General features: G+C 38.8%; 1 protein-coding gene across 1 annotated transcript; it reads left to right on the plus strand.

The window, feature by feature from the left end:
- The first annotated feature begins 5,814 nt into the window (after positions 1-5,814).
- Positions 5,815-14,717, plus strand: LOC137257397 (sodium- and chloride-dependent glycine transporter 2-like). Its single transcript, XM_067794729.1, has 13 exons — positions 5,815-5,989; positions 6,113-6,244; positions 8,388-8,661; positions 9,027-9,159; positions 9,986-10,120; positions 10,762-10,865; positions 11,013-11,137; positions 11,458-11,570; positions 12,369-12,500; positions 12,649-12,748; positions 13,409-13,509; positions 14,050-14,217; positions 14,577-14,717. The coding sequence occupies exons 1-13, from the start codon at positions 5,815-5,817 to the stop codon at positions 14,715-14,717; spliced, it is 1,833 nt and encodes a 610-aa protein (XP_067650830.1).
- Positions 14,718-19,560: the final 4,843 nt, after the last annotated feature.

Here is a 19,560-nt window from a genome sequence, read left to right on the forward strand (position 1 = left end):
AGTTTTGGGTCTGACTTGACCTTGCTCTGTGTGGGAGCTGCTCCGAAGTCCGTAGGCGTTGAAGGATGGCGTTGTCCCTTTCTGTCTTGGCATGTGAGAGGTTTAGGGAAACCCTTTTTCCACCATTTGTCAGCTGGTTCGTGTGGGGTAACCAGCTTATAGCTTAAATAGAATGTAGAATTCCGTAAGTCAATGATCAGTCAGGGAGGTGTTTCAACATTTATTGTGAGGTCAAGTGTGTAGTACATAAATACATATACATAAAAGATATTTAAACAATAATCGAATATACACATTTTGAGGGGGAATTAGCGTCTCAAATGGTCGAGCTTAAATCTGTAACAGTTATAACATTTCCTTTTTCAACATAACATCAAATACTAATCATAATGGGAAAGCATATTCATACAAATCCTTTTAACACATATCTCAATTGTGCCTCAGCTGTCGTTATGTAAAACATATATAAATGATATTTGCTATTGAACCAAATATTCACTTTCGTTCACTATTAGCATAATGATGATGCAAAGTACATCTAATGTGTCCATACATGAGTGCAACACAGGCACAACTAATCCATGACAGCACATCTGCTTCACTTACATGTTCAAATAACGACTGAGATATTATGCATGACGATGTTCATGCAAATACAATATTACATAGTCAGTAACGACTTTGACATTATGCATGATGATATTCATGCAAAGACAATATTACATAGTCAGTAACGACTTCGACATTATGCATGACGATGTTCATGCAAAGACACTATTACACAGTCAGTAACGACTTTGACATTATGCATGACGATGTTCATACAAAGACACTATTACACAGTCAGTAAAGACTTTGACATGCATGACGATGTTCATGCAAAGACACTATATACATGATATTGCCACTTTCTATTCATAAATAAGACATTTTAGTCATGGCATTAAATAATATAATATCAGAGTTGTACAAGAAAGCTTACCTTAAATAGAATGTAGAATTCCGTAAGTCAATGATCAGTCAGGGAGGTGTTTCAACATTTATTGTGAGGTCAAGTGTGTAGACAAGAAATCACTGACCTCTTTTTATAGCCGAAACACTACTGATCAATGTTGGAATTCTTTTGTGATTGGCCTAAAAGGTGCAATCGGTGTTTTAATTACCATTTTGATTGGTTGACCAAGATCAGATATTTTTACTATTGGTCACTGATTGAACAAGCCGAAATGAATTTTTGGAAGGGTAGTCACGTGACCGTGACAGGATTATTACACCGACTTAATTACGGTTTGTTTTACAACTTCCTACAGCTGATGTCACCTGGCCGTGACAACAGTAGTTGGGGCTAATTAGCTTGGGGTTAATTAGACTGGATTTATTGCAGTTGTGGTCTGGATGTCTATACCACGTGTCATTAAGACATTTGCTAGTGCAATAAACAATAGCTTGAGTTTTAAGAGTGACATGTTCAATGGTATATGGCCTGTGTTAATTATTCTTGCCAGGTGCGTTACATCAGTTTGAACCATGACATGAAGGCTTATTAATGTGACATTTCAAAATTGCAACTCTTCAAAATGAATGTGAACTCACAGAAAGATATAAGTGGCAAATATATACAAATTACATACATACAAAAAAATATACAAATATGAAGAATGCAAAGATAAATTGTGCACTGTCACAGTACCAACAACCTTTATATATATATATATGGACCGTGATATGCTAGTATTTTCCTTTCGATGACAGATTCTTCAATTTTAACTTTATTGATTTGACTATTGATATAAATTACATTGTTCTCAGCACAGGTTGGCTGCAATATTGGCACTGAATATTAATTCTCTCATTTACTCGCTCAGTTACAGTGGCATTTGAATCAAGCCATCAGCAAGATGTATCATTCAGTCTCTGAAACCGAATATATGCGTCGCAAAGCGCCGCCATATGTGGCGGCTGTTTACACACATACAAACACACACAAACACACACAAACACACACACAGTACGTACATAATACATACCGATATGTTCTACATTTTACAGATATGACCATCTTAGACCGATAGCTTCCTTAACAAATGTGCCCTTTGCTTAAATAATAAGACATCCAAGGACTGTAGCATTCTTACAAGAGCCTCTCCGTGACTAATGGTGCCCCCGTGTAAATGTGAAAAAGATTTAAGAAGTATATCATGATAAAAAGGACAAACAAAAATAAAATAAATTTGCATGAGCATTTAACTAGACAGTGGACAAAAGGGGATATTTTGTCCATGCCTTTCTTCCTTCCCGTATTTCACGTTCGCCAATTCTGGACAAGGTAAGCATGCTTGCGTATTCCTTACATAAACTTTAACCTTAACCTATGGGAGTTTTCTGTCGCAAGCAGCAATATTCTAGCTATGTGGAGGCAGTCTTTAAATAATGGACAAGACAATAAGTGATCAAAAACATGATATCGATCTACACAATAGGGATACAATGACAACCCAATCAGCAAGTCTGACCACCTTATTCCGTTATTCGCCTCGTACGGCAAACGTGGGTTACTGAAAATTAATTCTAAGCATGATCTTCACGGGTCTTGTTTTGTTATGAATGTTATTCACAGCTGGTGATGAATAAAAAAAAAATAAATGTCGACAGACAAAACCCCGTTGTCACACAGTGAAAAAGATGTGTTATACACTATCCAACTTCAAGGACAACGTGCGTCCTATCATCAGACTTAGATTACTGGAGTACATCTTTGACCAACCGTGGGCCAATGGCTGAACGGATAGGAGCTGTTCGTTGATTGACCAGCCACGATGGAACACACTACGAGAAATAGGGTGACTCAACAAAATAAATTACTAGACGTGAGTAACTCGATGGACTGAAATGTACGAACGTAGAGAAAATCGATGACCAAAGATCATATGCATCAAAATACGAAATGTTCTGAACTTTGAGTAGATCGGTGACCCAAGAATTTTAGGTAGCTGTTCGTCTTTTGACTATGAACGCAGTGAGGCTAGTGTTTGATGACCTCACAACTTAATACAACCAGGCAGTAAATAGATGAACCAAGAAGAGATTTACTACTTTGTTACACTGCATGTACACATACTTTGACAAAGTAGCACTATCACTCGTTTGTCACAAACAGGGTGGAGGCACGTACCTGAAATCCTAAAAATCAAGAATCATCGATGAGTTACAGGTCGTTGGTCGACCCAGGAAAGTATGCATTCTTCGATTCTGCAGGGTTCAGATTCGACGGTCAGTCAAGTATTTTCCACTGTCACTTCAAATTTCAGACTTTCGTAAAACGTACACACTGGCCCGGGCACCATTTCATTAGCGAGGTCTGAATAGTGCGGATTCGGTTCCAGTTGAAATTTAGTCGCCACCAATTCGGTAAAGCATGTCTCCGATTTTCAAACACATTAGGCTTATCTCCAAAATACCACAGGTCTCATTCCAGTCTTCCATTCAATCTTTCATGGCAATATTCATGATTCGTGTGGATGTTTCTAGTTCATGTCATATAATCCTTTATGATTTGAAATGATTAGTTAAATATGTCAAAAATATATCATTGAGCGTAGAGAAAATGAAACATATTGCATTTGGATGCATACTACTAAAACGGCATGACGCTGTGATGACAGGATATGGCCCATATATGTGTATATGATGATTATATATGATATGATACTTACAGACCATCGTCATCAGAAATGTTGCTCAGTGCGTTATTAAACAAACAAACAAACAAACAAATAAACAAATAAACACTCGTTTCTATGCTTTCAATTTCTTAAAGGTTACCAATATACACCGCATGCAAGGAGGTACGTCCTACTTAGTTGAAGCACAAGTTCAAGTAACAGTATCATTTCGATGAACACACATGTTTAAAACAGATGTTTGTGTAGGCTTATGTTATGTAACAGTACTTTGTCACATAATCAAGGCGAAAATAACAGTCCCTTTTGTTTTGCGTGTTTTTCGATCAAAGCACATTAAAACTGCGTGCTGTGTCATGTATTGACTTTAATATCGTGTAATATATATCTCCTCTGACCTTGACGCCTGAGCATCTATGCATAAATACTGTCTAAATACAATGATCAAAAACCATACGACAACCTCGCGTCAGAGTGTCAACAATGCGTGAAGCAATACAATACATATTGCATGAGGGGTACCGTCAAACTCACGTATTCACCATTTACTCTGTTGTTCGAGATTCGTTGTACATAATGACAAACATCCCTCCTCATGCCACGCTGAAAGGGTGAGAGATTTTGTTTGTTTAACGACGATATGAAGTGAGAGAGCGGGTTTAGTTTTACGCTGCACACAGCAATATTCCAACTATATGCGGCGGTGTGTAAATAATCGAGTCCAGACCAGACAATCCAGCGGTCAACAACATGAGCATCGATCTACGTAATTGGGAACCGATGATATGTGTCAACGAAGTCAGCATGCCTGGCCACCCGATCCCGTTGGTCGCCGCTTACTGATGGCTAATATTCTATCTCGGATCTGAAGTCAGTTATGAATAACAGAATTCTATTTAGGAATTGGTCAAATGGAGAACTTCTTATACTTGAGATTAAGAGTGTGGGTTCGAATCTCCGACCGGATTTAGTTATATGTCGGAATATCAACTCAGCGCAGTGATGCAGGCGATGCATGTTTACCACTTTGATGAAAACAAGAACCTGTTCAGGCTCATGCTTTGCTCAGATGAATGCACACAATGTCAGTCATGCATGGTTTGTTTCGTCAAGAATCGATTATTTACAAACTGTCGTCATATAGCTGGAAAACTGCGTTAAAAATAGAATGAATATAAAACAAAATAAATGATAATGAAAATACAAAAAGACGACCGTTGTATGTACGTAGTCTATGCATTTAGTGATGTCGGTGTCAGTGTCAGTATCAGTATCTAGATCAGTTTTGCTCTTGGTGAATTGTGCATTCAAATCCTTACGTACACAGAACAAGCAAGTTACACACAACTAATATATCACTGCACTGCGTGACATCACTCTAAGTAAGATACAGCCACTGGGGCCTTTAAAAAGTTGTTTTGACGTGTTTTAATTGAAATATGAAATGACTTTATAAGAAGAGTACAACATATGGTTGCGGTCTCTGATTTCCAAGGCACGGCGTACGTGAGTCCCAGAACTATCTAAGTAAAATTTTCACGTACCAAAGTTTTAAACTAGTATATTTGTTATTTAAGATTTTGGCCAAATTGTCTTACAGTCGCCTGCAGCTGAGGGGATGGTGTAAAATTTGCTAGGATCCATGCAGGCAGCAAAAGTAATGTCAGTCTCCATGGTCCCTAGTATGGTGATCTACCTTCAGTTGTTGGTGACCTATAGCCCGTGTTTTATATTGTTTTGTCTTCTCTGATTACAGTGTTTTAGTTTTACATGCTAGTTTTATGTTCATATCTGTCATAGTCTAGTGTTTTTACTGTCCATTGTCCACAGGTTTTACTCATCCAGACATGTTCGTTATTTTAAATGAATTGTTCTCGTCACAATATGACTGCAATATTGCCGATGTGACGGTAAATATTAACTCACTCACTCACTCACTCACTCCAAGGCCTAGCTGCATCAGACGCCAGGCAGTACAAGTTGAGCAGTACACGTTCTGTGACCTCTAGATATCACCTTCCATGAAGTGTTTACCAACGGGAGAGGGGAGATATATCTGTTAGAACCCCCCTCTGAGTCAGACACACTGCATATGATATACTGCGTGTTTGTTTCGAATAGAGCTGATAACCAGATGCAGGGAACGGAAGGACTGTCCATGAAAGACAGTGAGAATGAGGAAACTGATGATGGACAAGAGAGAGAAACGTGGGCTCAAAAGAGGGAGTACATTTTGTCTATGCTTGGATATAGTGTTGGATTTGGATCGCTGTGGAGATTTCCCTACCTGTGCAACAGAAACGGCGGTGGTGAGTACAATGGCGGTGGTGAGAAGAATCATTATTGCATCAGGAAATTCTTACAATTCACATTTAAAGTCTTAAAATGGTAGCATGACTAATGTGTATTTCTGTCAATGATGTATGTAACAGGTGCCTTCCTTATCCCGTATTTCACGGCAATTATCGCATGCGGTGTTCCGTTGTTCTTCCTGGAGGTTTCCATCAGCCAGTTCTCCAGCAGGAGTGCCACCCATGTCTGGGTTCTGTGTCCACTGTTTAAAGGTAAGCTTTGTCTGTTGATATATAACAACACTATATAAAGGCACTATACTAGAAGACTATCTAGGGTATATTTATCATTCCAATAGGTGCCTTCCTCATCCCATATTTCACTGTTATCATCGTATGTGGCATTCCTTTATTCTTCCTGGAGGTTTCCATCAGCCAGTTCTCCAGCAGGAGTGCTACCCATGTCTGGGTTGTATGTCCCCACCTTAAAGGTGACTTCTTAATATCAATCTACATCGATCCTGTAAGACATGCAGACATACTGTCACGTGCTGATTTCCAATTTGAAACAAAAACTGTGGTCTAAAATGCCATTCTAATTCAAATCACGACAATGGTGTGACAGTTGTTGTGTCAAAGGCAGAGTCATACAAAAGCAGTCATTACAACGCTTAAGACAGATCTGGAAATATTCAACTCTGGTGAAACTTTCAAAGCATATAATACTATGCTGAATATCAAGGGAAAGACTCTCGATGCAATTGCTGGTTTTCTTAAAACTTGATAGGTAATGTGAGACAAGAGATTACCCCATTATTGCATGTCAACAGGTACACTGTGTTAGACTTGGACTATTTCTCACAATGAATAACCGTTGTCAAGCCTTCTGAGTGAATTTGACCCGAATGTCAGTTCATTCTGCAATGAGGATGAGTGAGTGAGTGAGTGAGTGAGTGACTTAATATTTACATAGTCACATCGGCAATATTTCAGCCATATCGTGACGAGAACAATTTAATTTATATCATTTTACAAGTAATAAATTTAGAACATAAAAAACCTGCCATCGAAGGACAGTAAAAATGCTAGATTATCATAGACATAAACATAAAACTAGCATGTGAAACTAAAATAGTGTTATTAAGAGGACAATACGATATAAAACACGGGTTATAGATCACAACAACTGAAGGCAGATCACCGGGGCAATGAGGATGAATGGTTAATGGATAGGGTTGGCAAACGAATAATGAATTAAGGTCTCGTTTATCCAATTGTACGCTTATAGTTATCAACAGTTCAGGAATGTGTACGGCATGATGAATTTGACCATGTGTTGCCATTGATTTCCTTCATGCTTAATGAAATATTTGTAGGTGAGGTTTGGCAGCTAATTGTGAAATTCGTAATTGATTGCTTTTATGGATGTGGCATTGAAGTGTACTAAAGTGTATACAATATATTTTTAGTGTTTAGTGTTTGATATTTGGGCGAATAATACTCGTGCTGATGTCAATCGCTCTTCAACGTGCTTTTAGGTGGCTATAAAGGACCAATAAAGTCATGACTGCTTTGTACTCAAGCTTATCCATTTCTGCCGTTTCAGAAAAGTGATTAGATGTCACGTGCCCTGGCACTAGCGACACGTGCATGTCAATATTACGATTATTTGAATGATTTTGAATAAACCATTCTTCAATATCCTACATATATATTTATCATGGACGTATTAGAAGTATTTACGCTTAAAACTGTTTGAAAGCTCCTTGATTAGGACGGACGGAACTACTGAGACAGTGTCTTTAACCAAGTTTTAAATATGTTCAGGTAAATATTGAACAGAAAGGTCAGTTTGAATTGTGTGAATGTTTGTGAGTATTTAGTAGTGGTTTAAAGGATATGACCAGATTAGAAATGATACTTGTAGGTGGAAGGTGTATGTAACAGGTAACGTTCATGGATCTTGCTTCCTTTTCGGACATTACTAAAGGGTGCTGAATTAAGTATTATTGTACCAGATCGTGAGCCGACAATTTTTCACGTCAATTTGGACAAGTAATTTTGAATTGCAGTCAGCACGCGGAATTTACCTTCGTTACGTAATAGGACTGGTTGTGATGAAACAGTCAACAGTGGCATAATCTCAAAGGTGGTCGAAGGCATAAGGGTCCTATTGTTAGTTTCGATGAGTTGGGCATTTACCCATTGACAACCTGAGAGAAAGGTTCCTGGCAGTGAGAGAGAAAAATAATTGTCTTCTTCATAAACAATTGGCATTTACTGAAACTCAGAAAGGTTGTAATATATATGGATACATTAAATAACAAATGAGGAGACTATTCAAACCGACATTTTTCTGAATGCTTTAAAACATTAAGATCTGAAACGCGGGAAGTGAATGGTTTTGTTGTTTCAGGAATTGGCATCACCCAAGTGTTAACATGCCTAATTGGTCTTATGCCCTACGCTGTCATAACGGCCTGGTCAATATACTATCTGAGCCAATCCTTCAGTTCTTTATTGCCCTGGACAACATGTGACAACTGGTGGAATACCCCTGTGTGTACCAATAAGGTAACCAATGACTCGTCCGAAGGATACTTCAACAGTACTGTGGAGCAGCAGCTTCTCCACGACGCAGTATGGAGAAAACCGAACTCGACATTGACAGCGTCAGAAGAATTTTGGCAGTAGGTTTCTCAACACAGACGAATACTTACATGTTGTTTTAAAGCATGAAACAAGCAAACTGTTGATGTAGGACTGATTCAGCATTGTTTCGCATTGATCCAAATGAACATATACACTATGAGCCACAAGCTTAATTGTCAAGTGTACATGTTTAGGTATTCGTATAAGATATAAGTATTCTTATAGGAGGTTTTGTGTGTTTTAGAGCATGGGTGAGTGAGTGAGTTTAGTGTTACGCTGCAATATTTAAGAAATTTCACAAGGACACCAGAAGTGAACATATTGCTTCGGAGAATCGACAACGATAATGGTATAAATACATAAAAAACAGGTGTATTAATATGTACACTGTCTCTCTTGAAAGGTTCAGCGCCCTTCGAGTATCAAGTGGGATCGACAATTTTGGACCAGTACAGTCCCATATGATCATTTGTCTCCTGTGTTCCTGGACTTTAGTGTTTCTGTGCTTGATGAAAGGCGTGCGGGCTGTAGGGAAGGTGGGTCACTTAACTTAAAATGTGATAGTCTGGGACCATTAACGGTAAGTAGATTGAGACACGTTGATTGTTCAAACATGAACAGAACCATCTTTCCTGTTTACCTTTTGAACCATGTGCTAGTTTCCTACTCCTTGGTAAAATTATCTGGGCTGGAATTTTGTAGGTCGTCTTGGTGACATATATTTGAAGCAATATTAGAAGAAGCTTGTAACATTGTTTGCATCGGGTGACAAGCAGGCGCGTGTATCCGTGTACATTTTCTGACAGCTATTCCGTGAAGAAAGGTAAACACTGTCAGTATTGACATAAGGTGTATGCTACTTGTATCAGGTGTCATTGGAGAATGGCTAGTATATGGCGTCGTGTATGTGTTTTGTATTTATAAGGCCGCATAAGGTTGCAAAATGGCTATTTGTAGGTTCAAGAGGTGCATGTTCTGCATCAGGTGTCTTGTGGGTTGGAAACATCCAACATTTGGTGTACATCTCCATCAGAGATCTCCATCAGGGAGCTTGCAAGATGATAATTATCATATATAAGACAGATTCAGCAACGTTTACGACTGGCCGATACTGTTCTGGTGCATGCGTATTCTGTCTCATATGACTCTTAAGAGAGAAGGATTAAAGGACAAAACATGTAAAGGTACATGCATACACGAGTTGGCACTGTCTTGCTTTAGGTATTTTGTCTATAACACGCAACTGGTATAGGGATAATTGGTTTTTAGAAATATCACCATCCAACCATGGGATTTTTGTTACTATGAGTTGTAACATGGATTGGATATGAAATAAACTTAGATGCAAACTATCTTCCATAGGTTGTGTACGTGACTGCTGTGATGCCATACGTTCTCCTCATGGTGTTGCTGGTCCGGTCGTGCATGATGCCGGGCTCTGGCAATGGACTCCTTTACTTCCTGCGTCCAGATTTCTCACGACTTGGATCTGTTCAGGTTGTCTAAAACGTTTTGTGTTATCAACAAATCTAGTCTTAACACTTGCTGCTGTAGAATAGGCAAAGTTCGTACATTATCCCCTGCTGCTGAGATACATTAGTTTGATAAATTGTCCAACATATCTTTGTTTTCATGCATATGGTACCTGGCCATCTACGTATCTCGTTTACTACACACCTGAGTTTTCTTCAGTTGCTCTGTGAACTCATTAATGACAGTATTGACATGCTGCACAATTATCAGAATCATACAATTTCACTGTTAAGGAAGGAGTAGTCTTGATGAAATAAAATGAAAATACCTCAGTATGGGACATTATCACTATGTTTACATTTTACATACAATGTACATTCTGAAATCCAGTTTAGTAGATTTAAATGTTCACAAAATAGTGCAACCAAACACCAGAATAAACGTGTGCATCCTTTTGAATTTTTGCTGACCTTTGGAAACAGATTATACACAACAGTTATAAGTACATACTGTTTTAGTCACGATATGGCTAAAAATCAATATTGCCAAAGTAACTGTATATTTGAACTCAATCACTCAATCCTCTTAAAGTTTGAACTGTAAGAATCTGCATCAAGTTTCACAGCAGCAAAATATCAATCTTGTAATGCACGTTTTCATGGCAGGTATGGCTTGAAGCTCTCCTCCAGGCATTTTATTCCATGGGGCCAACGTTTGGCGCGCTCATCACTATCAGCAGCTACAACAAATTCCATAACAACTGTCTCAGGTGATTGACAGAGACTATGACAATCCTTTAATCTTTTACTCACGTTAAAGTAGCTACAGTCTGCATCTATCTAAACGTTCATCAGTATTTGCATATTTGAAAACGTTCCCCTTTTTGTATCATGAAAAGCATTCTTGCGTATTTTAGAGACGTAGCACTGTTGACAATCCTAGGAGAAGCCAGCAGTATATTTTGCGGACTGGTAGTCTTCTCTACCATAGGATTCATGGCTCATGAGGCTCAAGTACCTATATCGGAAGTAGTTTCGTCAGGTATGTGGGCGGTAAATGTGCATTATGACTAAAATATCTTGATAGTGCAATGTTGACTTGTAGGGGTACTTGGCCTGTTACCATTAGAGAATATGGCATGTAAATACGCATTATATACTTGTATGATATGGCAGTATCTGCTTCATTCAGTTTGGAAACGCGAGGTTTATCCCAATTACAGCAGAGCAGAGTGAACCACTTTTTAAATCTGTATTATGATATGGTCAGTTTAGGAAGGAAATAATGTCAAGTATACTAGGTATATGGACATATCTAAAACCGAAATACGTATGTAAAATATAAACGGTTCATTTACCCAGGAGCTGGACTTGGTTTTATCATCTACCCTGAGGCTATAGCACAGTTACCTGTGCCTCAACTGTGGTCAGTCCTGTTCTTCCTCACGCTGTTGTCCTTGGGGATCGACACACTGGTAAATACAGGATCCAACCCAATACGTATTGCTTCATGTGGCTAATGCTTTTACATAATGTTGATCACCTAAATATTAATCAAATGGTGTTCATGATAGCTCACTAACAAAAAATCAATATTTTTATGTGCTTGTTTTACTATGCTCTTTAGAGCATTTTTTCATCGCTGCTCTCCCATGCCATATGACGACGATGTTAAGGATCAAATCTGGACAAGCCATTTCAGGTAATAACATTGTTAACACAGTCTGACTCTTCGAATCTGAAAATCCCATCAACTGAGACATGAATCTCTTTGGGTTGTAATGGTAGTGATGACATTAAACGCATCATGTCTTTATGTTCTTCCAAGTCCAGAATAAGTATGAAAAAAATACTGAAAATATATCATCGTGAAAATGGTACTCTGATGTAGCAAGGATCAAGGTTTGTGTTCTACAACAAATCGTAAAAATGAAGATTTCCATTTTATATGCCTAATAGCTCTTAAATAGATATTACAGAAACTACACGTCAATTTAAATGAATATGTTATTATGTTATGTGAAACTTAAAATAGGCTTAAATACGGAAGCAATGATAATGTTTTAGTCTCATTATCTCCTACGTAAGACTTTCTATGCCTACTGCCATGTGTTTGTTTCACTATTCATTGTCTGGTGTCCCTATTGTGATATTGCTGAAATATTGCCAACAGCGGCGTAAAACAAACCTCACTCACTCAGTATTAGACTTTCATTAACTATTTTTTCATGGGGCCTTCGTTTGCAAAATGTCTTTGCAATCGTTTGTTGCAGTTTGGATCAGTTGAGACAATCATAGCGGGCATAACCGAAGCTTTTCCTCAGTATCTGCAGCAGAAAAGAGTTCGTGTCACAGCTGGAGTTTGTCTGTGTATATTCCTGCTTTCTGTTCCTTACACAACGAGGGTGTGTTCATTCATTCATTTATATATACATATCTATAAATAATTGGAATAAATGAAATATACTAACGAATATATATTCACATAGTCACAATATCACATCCATCAATTCTTTGTTTTATATATATATATACTAATGACTCCCATTCCAGGGTGGCATCTACCTCTTCCAACTTTTGGACTGGTATGCCTCATCATTTAGCGTCCTGTCCATTGGTTGTCTGGAGTGTGTGACGATTTGCTGGATTTATGGTATGGAAAGGGCGAGATGATGAGATTTGTTTTATCGAGTGAGTTCATATTTGACGTCGCATCGGCAATATCTCAGCCGTAACGTGACGAAAATAATTTATACAATTAAAAAGTGAAAACATTTTGAAAATGTTAACCTGTCGACGATGGACAGAAAATTCGTATCACCGATATGAATATACAACTAGCATGTACAACTGGAACATTTCATTTTAAAAAAGACACTACAGTCTAAAACACGGGCTATAGATTGCCAGTAGCTAATGGTAGATCACCATACTAGGAACTGTTTTGTCGACTTTCAGTTGAATGGGAGCAAACCACAATTCGTTTTTCGCTCTAAGCGTTTATTCCAGTCCACAGTAACAGGGTGTCACACATTGACCGTATTGATGAAATATTTGTTTGGGGGCATTATGTGTTAGAGTGACAAAACACCGAGGAAACAGTCTCACTGGGACAAGTCTGTGAATAAACGGGTATCTGTGGTATTTGGATAATGGACACGCATAAGGAGAGTGCAGTGATGAAATACCAGAGTCCATTTGACACCTCCTTGGGAAACGCCCCATGAAATGATGGACTGCAGAGTTCTGCACAAACACTGACTGTGCTATCCGGATCAGCAATAGTTTGATATAGGCTTAAAATTCATTGCAGGTTCTAAACGTTTTAGTCTGGACGTGGAGATGATGCTTGGGCGACGAATCCCGTTAGTGCTGAGCTACATGTTATCCTATATCACACCTGTTATTCTGTTTGTAAGTAAATTAGCATCACATACGATCAGCATCACAATGAAACCGCGTTTTAACATCGTAGTTATTTCGTACTAAATTAATATATTGCTTATTTTCTACTTCAAACCTTGCAACCCAAAGGCCTGGCGTACAGTTATAGAATTACACATAGCTTATAATCTTACCTTTGTAAGTTATCTTACCTGTATCTAAGCTTTATGTATTGCCATGTGTTCAGCAATGTCATCTGATACAAGGGATGTCATGACTGAAACCACCTATACACCTATACTTCAACGACAATTTAAAATGATTAATGCCAGTAGTCTAATCTATGGCGACAAAAGGATTAAGAGGAGTGTCTACTGAAACTGTTTAAAGTCAAAGCACAGAAGCAGAGCTTGCAGTTCATATATTCCTTGTACCCCAACTACATGTAAACATGTGTTTCAATCTTCAAAACGTATAAGGCTTTTCAGGTGAAACATAAACCCAGATTAATAATTTACTATACGTGTACTGTAAACTGCACAGTCTGACAAAGCACCATTTGTTCCACAGGCAGCCTTGGTCCTGTCTCTCTTCATGTATGACCCACCCAGCTACGGAGTATATGTATATCCTGTCTACGCAAAGGTACTTGGAATCCTAATGGCAGTTCTCATGACTGCACCGATTCCAGTCATGATGGTATACCAAGTTGCACAGAGAGAAGGGACCATCATGGAGGTATGTTTACTTTGAAACAACAGTGTGTAATTACTTTGTGAAGAGTTCCTAGTATTCCCCATGCCATTGTTAACTCCCCAAAGTATCACTTGACCAGTGACATCTCTTCACGTTTTTATCAACACCAGCGAATGAACTTTAAAATTCTTGAAATGCATTTAGAAGCTGATGTAATAATACAAGACAAATCGTATGGATACCGACTTCCTGATTTCTTCTTCACTACGTTTCTGAGCTAGTTCATGCCAATTCTTCAGGTGGACGACGGAGGGTCAAGAAAGGTTTGCGAAAAACATCAAGAAATTGTTCTCCTTACGATCTGCCTTGTAGAAATCTATATATTTTTGCTATTTTCTCAGCGCATCAAATTCGCAAGTAAACCGTCTCCTGAATGGGGCCCGGCACAACCAAAACACAGGAAGATCTATTTTGGAAGAGAGCACACACCACAAGAGTTCATTATGACACAGTTACCTGAAGCACAAGACCAGGATCACTGAAGAAACGAAAAGACCCATTGGGCGAATCACCATTCTGTATGAATGGATCACGTACAGTTGTAATGTTATAGCGTTGTATTGTCAGAAATAAGGAAGTTCATTTACATTTAATACTCAGGTGACTCTGCTGATCGTTTCATGTAATTATATTTACAGATCTATTTGAAAGTTATACACAAAAACATGTATTAAAATTAAAATTGAAATATTAGAATTAAAACCTATTAACACCATCGTATCCTGTTGCTATTTTGTTTAAAAAATGCACGTCTTCCAGCCGAAAAAGCGAATAGTTTAAGTATGTATTTCATGTTAGTTTCTTGTATTATCTGATGCAGTTGTGTTTTTTTTGTATTACAAGCTATAAAATGCCTCATTCTAAAATACTAGTCGTTTTAGTATCTGTCAAATTTAGCAATCAGTATTCCAAAAAATCCGGCACCCGTGGCGAACCACCTCCTCGTGGTGGGTGCTGGGTAACGCTAAGTGCTCGCCAACCCCCCGTGTGGATCCGGGGGCATATTTGGTCCACCAACCCGTTTGCCGTGGGTTGCGGCCCTGTGTCGGTGGAGGACGGGAGTCTGGGGGTTGAGGGCACTGGGGGCCTGTGACCGCGTTCCCTTTGCTCAACACACCCCTTTGACCCTTACTTCACCTAGACGGGAGGTTGAATGGGCCCGGTTCAACCAATCGGCTGGTCATGCCAAGCCCTGTGCATAGATTATAAATTTATTTATCATTGCACAAGTATGATTTGGAATTGATTTTGATTGCTTTTGGTCTTGGCTTTAATGTCTAAAACATGTTTGATGTTGAATTATGTTGTTTTGAACTTTGCCTAGAGTCTTATACCCAGAAAGCGGTGGCTCATGGACCAATCTGGTGGAGTAATTATTTATAATTCTTCTACTGGAGTATATCATCCGGGTATCCTTGGTGCTGCAAGCTGGAGGCCCGCTTGCTTTAGCTTCGTCCTTGTGATACTCCGTGGTGGGTGGGGAGCTCGGATGATGAAATCTGCATAACTAACCATGGCTTACGAAACCCCCACTAAGAAGAGCAAACGTCCTCTCGAAAATGATCCCGTTGACGACCTCAGACCGTCCAAACAAATACTGGCCACGTTTCCTTGTCATTGAGACCAAAGATAACACACCTTTGAAGCTGAACCCGTTTGCTGTGTCTAAAGGTATCCAAGGCATTGCTCGCGAAGTAAAGAACATTCGACGATTACGTTCTGGTGCGCTGTTGATTGAGTGTGCCAGAACGATCGATTGCTGGCAGACATGTCTGACCTAGATATCGTTTCCGAGATGAGAGATCAGGGTGTACTATATGTCAAACGCTTCTCCACCCGTAACAACAACACAACCATAAAAATCAACACATATCTGTTTTCCGTCTCATCGCCTACTGCTCCAAAGTCACTTAAGGCAGGGTACTGTAATCTCAATGTTGAAACATACATTCCGAATCCGCTGAGGTGCTTCAAGTCCCAAAAATTCGGTCATGGTGTAAATACGTGCACATTGTCTGTTGTGTGTGCTCATTGTAGTGAAAAAACACACACAACAGAAGATTGTGACAGCCATGTTAAAAAGTGCACAAACCGCGCAGGGGATCACCCATCTTTCTCTAAAGAATGTCCTGTGAGGAAACAACAAATGGCCATTAATAGAATAAAGTTTACACAAAACATCAGTTTTGCAGATGCAAAGAAAATGGTCCAGAGCTCAGTACAAACGGAAAGCTATGCTTCCGTTGCCAGATCAAACCCAGAAGCAGCATCCACAATAATGAAATTATCTGCAAGCTGTCAGACAAACTTGACGTGGGTGAACACGGATTCCCCTCAACCTTTGTCACCTGCCATATCTACTCAAACTGCAGAATCACTTCCTGGTACATCTCAGACAGATTCAATCAGCAACATCCCCTGATCATAACATATCTTCTCAGTCATCAACAAGATCTCAACCCAGTAAAACAAAAACTAAGAAGCCAGATTCTTTGAAAAAGCTAAGTGGCAGAGCTCCAAAAGGTTCAGGGAATAAAATCCAAATTTTCAACAAATATGGATCACTCGAAGACATGGACGTGTCTGAAAACGTCCGCTCTAGGGCACACAGCTTGTCGCCCAACAAAAACGTGCGGGGTAGATCCCCAATAAATCCCCCCAAAAGATAGGTTATCAGAATAATATTATACAGTGGAATTGCAGAAGACTGAGGACTAATTTTAATGAATTGCAGCTTTTAATCCAGGATTTAACACCGTCAGCAATCTGTCTACAGGAAACATATTTAAAACACACTGATACTCTTGACCTCCGTCATTTCAATGCGTACCATTATTTTTCACCTCCAGGTCATAGGGCAAGTGGAGGATCATCAATCTTGGTACGGCAAAATGTTATACATAGTTCAATAGCGCTTAAAACAAATCTCCAAGCTGTAGCTGTGCGACTTACATTACAAGTTGCATTTACGCTTTGTTCATTGTATATTCCACCTTCATCCACTGTCCAGTTAACTGATCTACAAGCTCTTTACAATGAACTTCCTAAGCCCTGTATAATCATGGCCATATTTCAATGGCCATAACCCACTCTGGGGTGGTACTACTACAAACACCAAAGGTAAATTACTTGAGGATTTTCTTTCAAATAATGATCTCTGTATTTACAATGACGGGTCACATACATATTTACATCCTGGCACAGGAACATATTCAGCTCTTGATTTATCAGTTACTGACTCTAATCTCTTAAATGAATTTGAATGGGTGGTTCACGATGACCTGTGTGGGAGCGACCATTTCCCTACAATACTGAAACCTGTGAGCCCATCTGATGTACCTCCATCATCACGATGGAATTTTAAAAAGGCCAACTGGGCTCTATATGAATCTCTGTACTGGCAAACTTAATCCCGAACGTTTTATTACTGCTCCTCATGCTATTAAATGTTTTTCAGATGTACTTATTGACATTGCTGATGAGTGTATCCCAAAGTCTTCTGCAGTTCCACATATTCGAAAACCATGGTTCAACGATGAATGCAAACGAGAGCTAGGAAGGCAAGGAAAAAAGCAGAACATTATTTCCTTCGCCATCCTATGGTGCATAATTTAAATAGATTTAAAATTTTAAATGCTAAAGCACGGCGTACTTTTAAACAGAATAAACGCCAATCTTGGAAAAATTATGTATCTAAAATAAATTCTCGGACACCCATGTCCAAGGTATGGAACATGGTCCAGAAAATTAAAGGTAAAGGTGAGTGAGTGAGTGAGTTAATATTTAACGTCACATCGGCAATATTGCAGCCATATCGTGACGAGAACATACATGACAAAAAGAATATATATGCATATTATGAAGAACCTGTCGACGAAGCACAGTAAAACCACTAGATTATCACAGTTATTATTAAAACTAGTGTGGAAACTTAAAAAATAATAGTATCATTATTGGGACAGTACAATATAAAAACAGGCCGTAGATCGCCAACAACAGAGGGTAAATCACCATACTAGGGGCCATGGGGACTTACAGTACCTCTGCTACCTGCATGGTCCCTAGCTGGGTTTACACCATCCCTCAGCTGCTGGCGACTGTATGCAAGAATAGCCAAAAATTACGATGACACATATATTACAGCTAAAAAATGTGGAAGATTAAATCTGATTCCAAATGTTTTGGGACTTACGTATCCTCTCAGGAGGACAAGAATTTTACGGTACTTCAACCCCCTTCGAGGATACAGCCATTAACAATGTTATCTGCTGATTCAACTTCCAATCATAAAATGGTTATCTATTTACAAGTTCTGAAACAGATCTAATTCTTTTAAAAACGCAATGATTAAATGACAACTAACATTACTAAAAAGATCCTTCATACTTCGTGATGTAAAATAGTTATCCCTTGTGATGGAATATTCAACACAGTCAAGCAAAACATGCTTGACTGTGATTCTTTCATCACAAGGGATACAAAACGGAGGATCCTCACCTTTTAACAAGTACTCATGTGTATACCGCGTATGGCCAATGCGACATCGTCGCATAATGACCTCCTCAAATCTGGACTGACAACCCAAGTAGGTGTAACCAATATACGGTTTTATCTCATGTAATTTATTGATACTTACTTGAGTGTCCCACTTCTTCTGCATCAGATCACGGATATAAGATCTAATTGTAGGTTTATAATCTGAATATGGAATATGAAGTGGAGTCACAGATTTGTTGAGTGCTGCCTTGGCAGCAAGATCAGCCAGTGTATTCCCTGAAATGCCTACGTGGCTGGGTAACCAACAAAAGACGATGTCGTATTGGCCAGTAGCAAGATCATTATACAATTCAATAATTTCTATTAAAAGTGGATGTTTACAAGAAATATTTTTAATAGCCTGAAGGCAAGAAAGAGAGTCGGAATAGATTATATATTGTTTACGTTTAGGGTGTCTTTGAATATATCTGAGAACTGTTAATATGGCGTTTGCTTCTGCAGTAAAAATAGAGCTGTTATCTGGAATTCTAGAAGATATTGTTCTGGCTCCAATGACAGTGGCACAAGCCACTGCGCCACCGTCGTTGGATCCATCTGTAAATAAGGGTTTGTAATTGCTATATTTAGTTTTTAATTGATTATATTCTTGTTCATATTGTAATTCATTCGTTTCTGATTTTTTAAAAGAAGTTAATGTGAGGTCGACTTGTGGCCTAACCAATTGCCAAGGAGGAGAAGAAAGGAGACGGGAGGGAGCTATATTTTCCAGCTCAATGCCGGCCGAAGAAAGAAAGGGTTTAATTCTGTGCCCGAGAGGTGGAACAAGAG

Source organism: Haliotis asinina, chromosome 12 (genome assembly GCF_037392515.1).
Source record: "Haliotis asinina isolate JCU_RB_2024 chromosome 12, JCU_Hal_asi_v2, whole genome shotgun sequence".
Taxonomy (NCBI): domain Eukaryota; kingdom Metazoa; phylum Mollusca; class Gastropoda; order Lepetellida; family Haliotidae; genus Haliotis; species Haliotis asinina.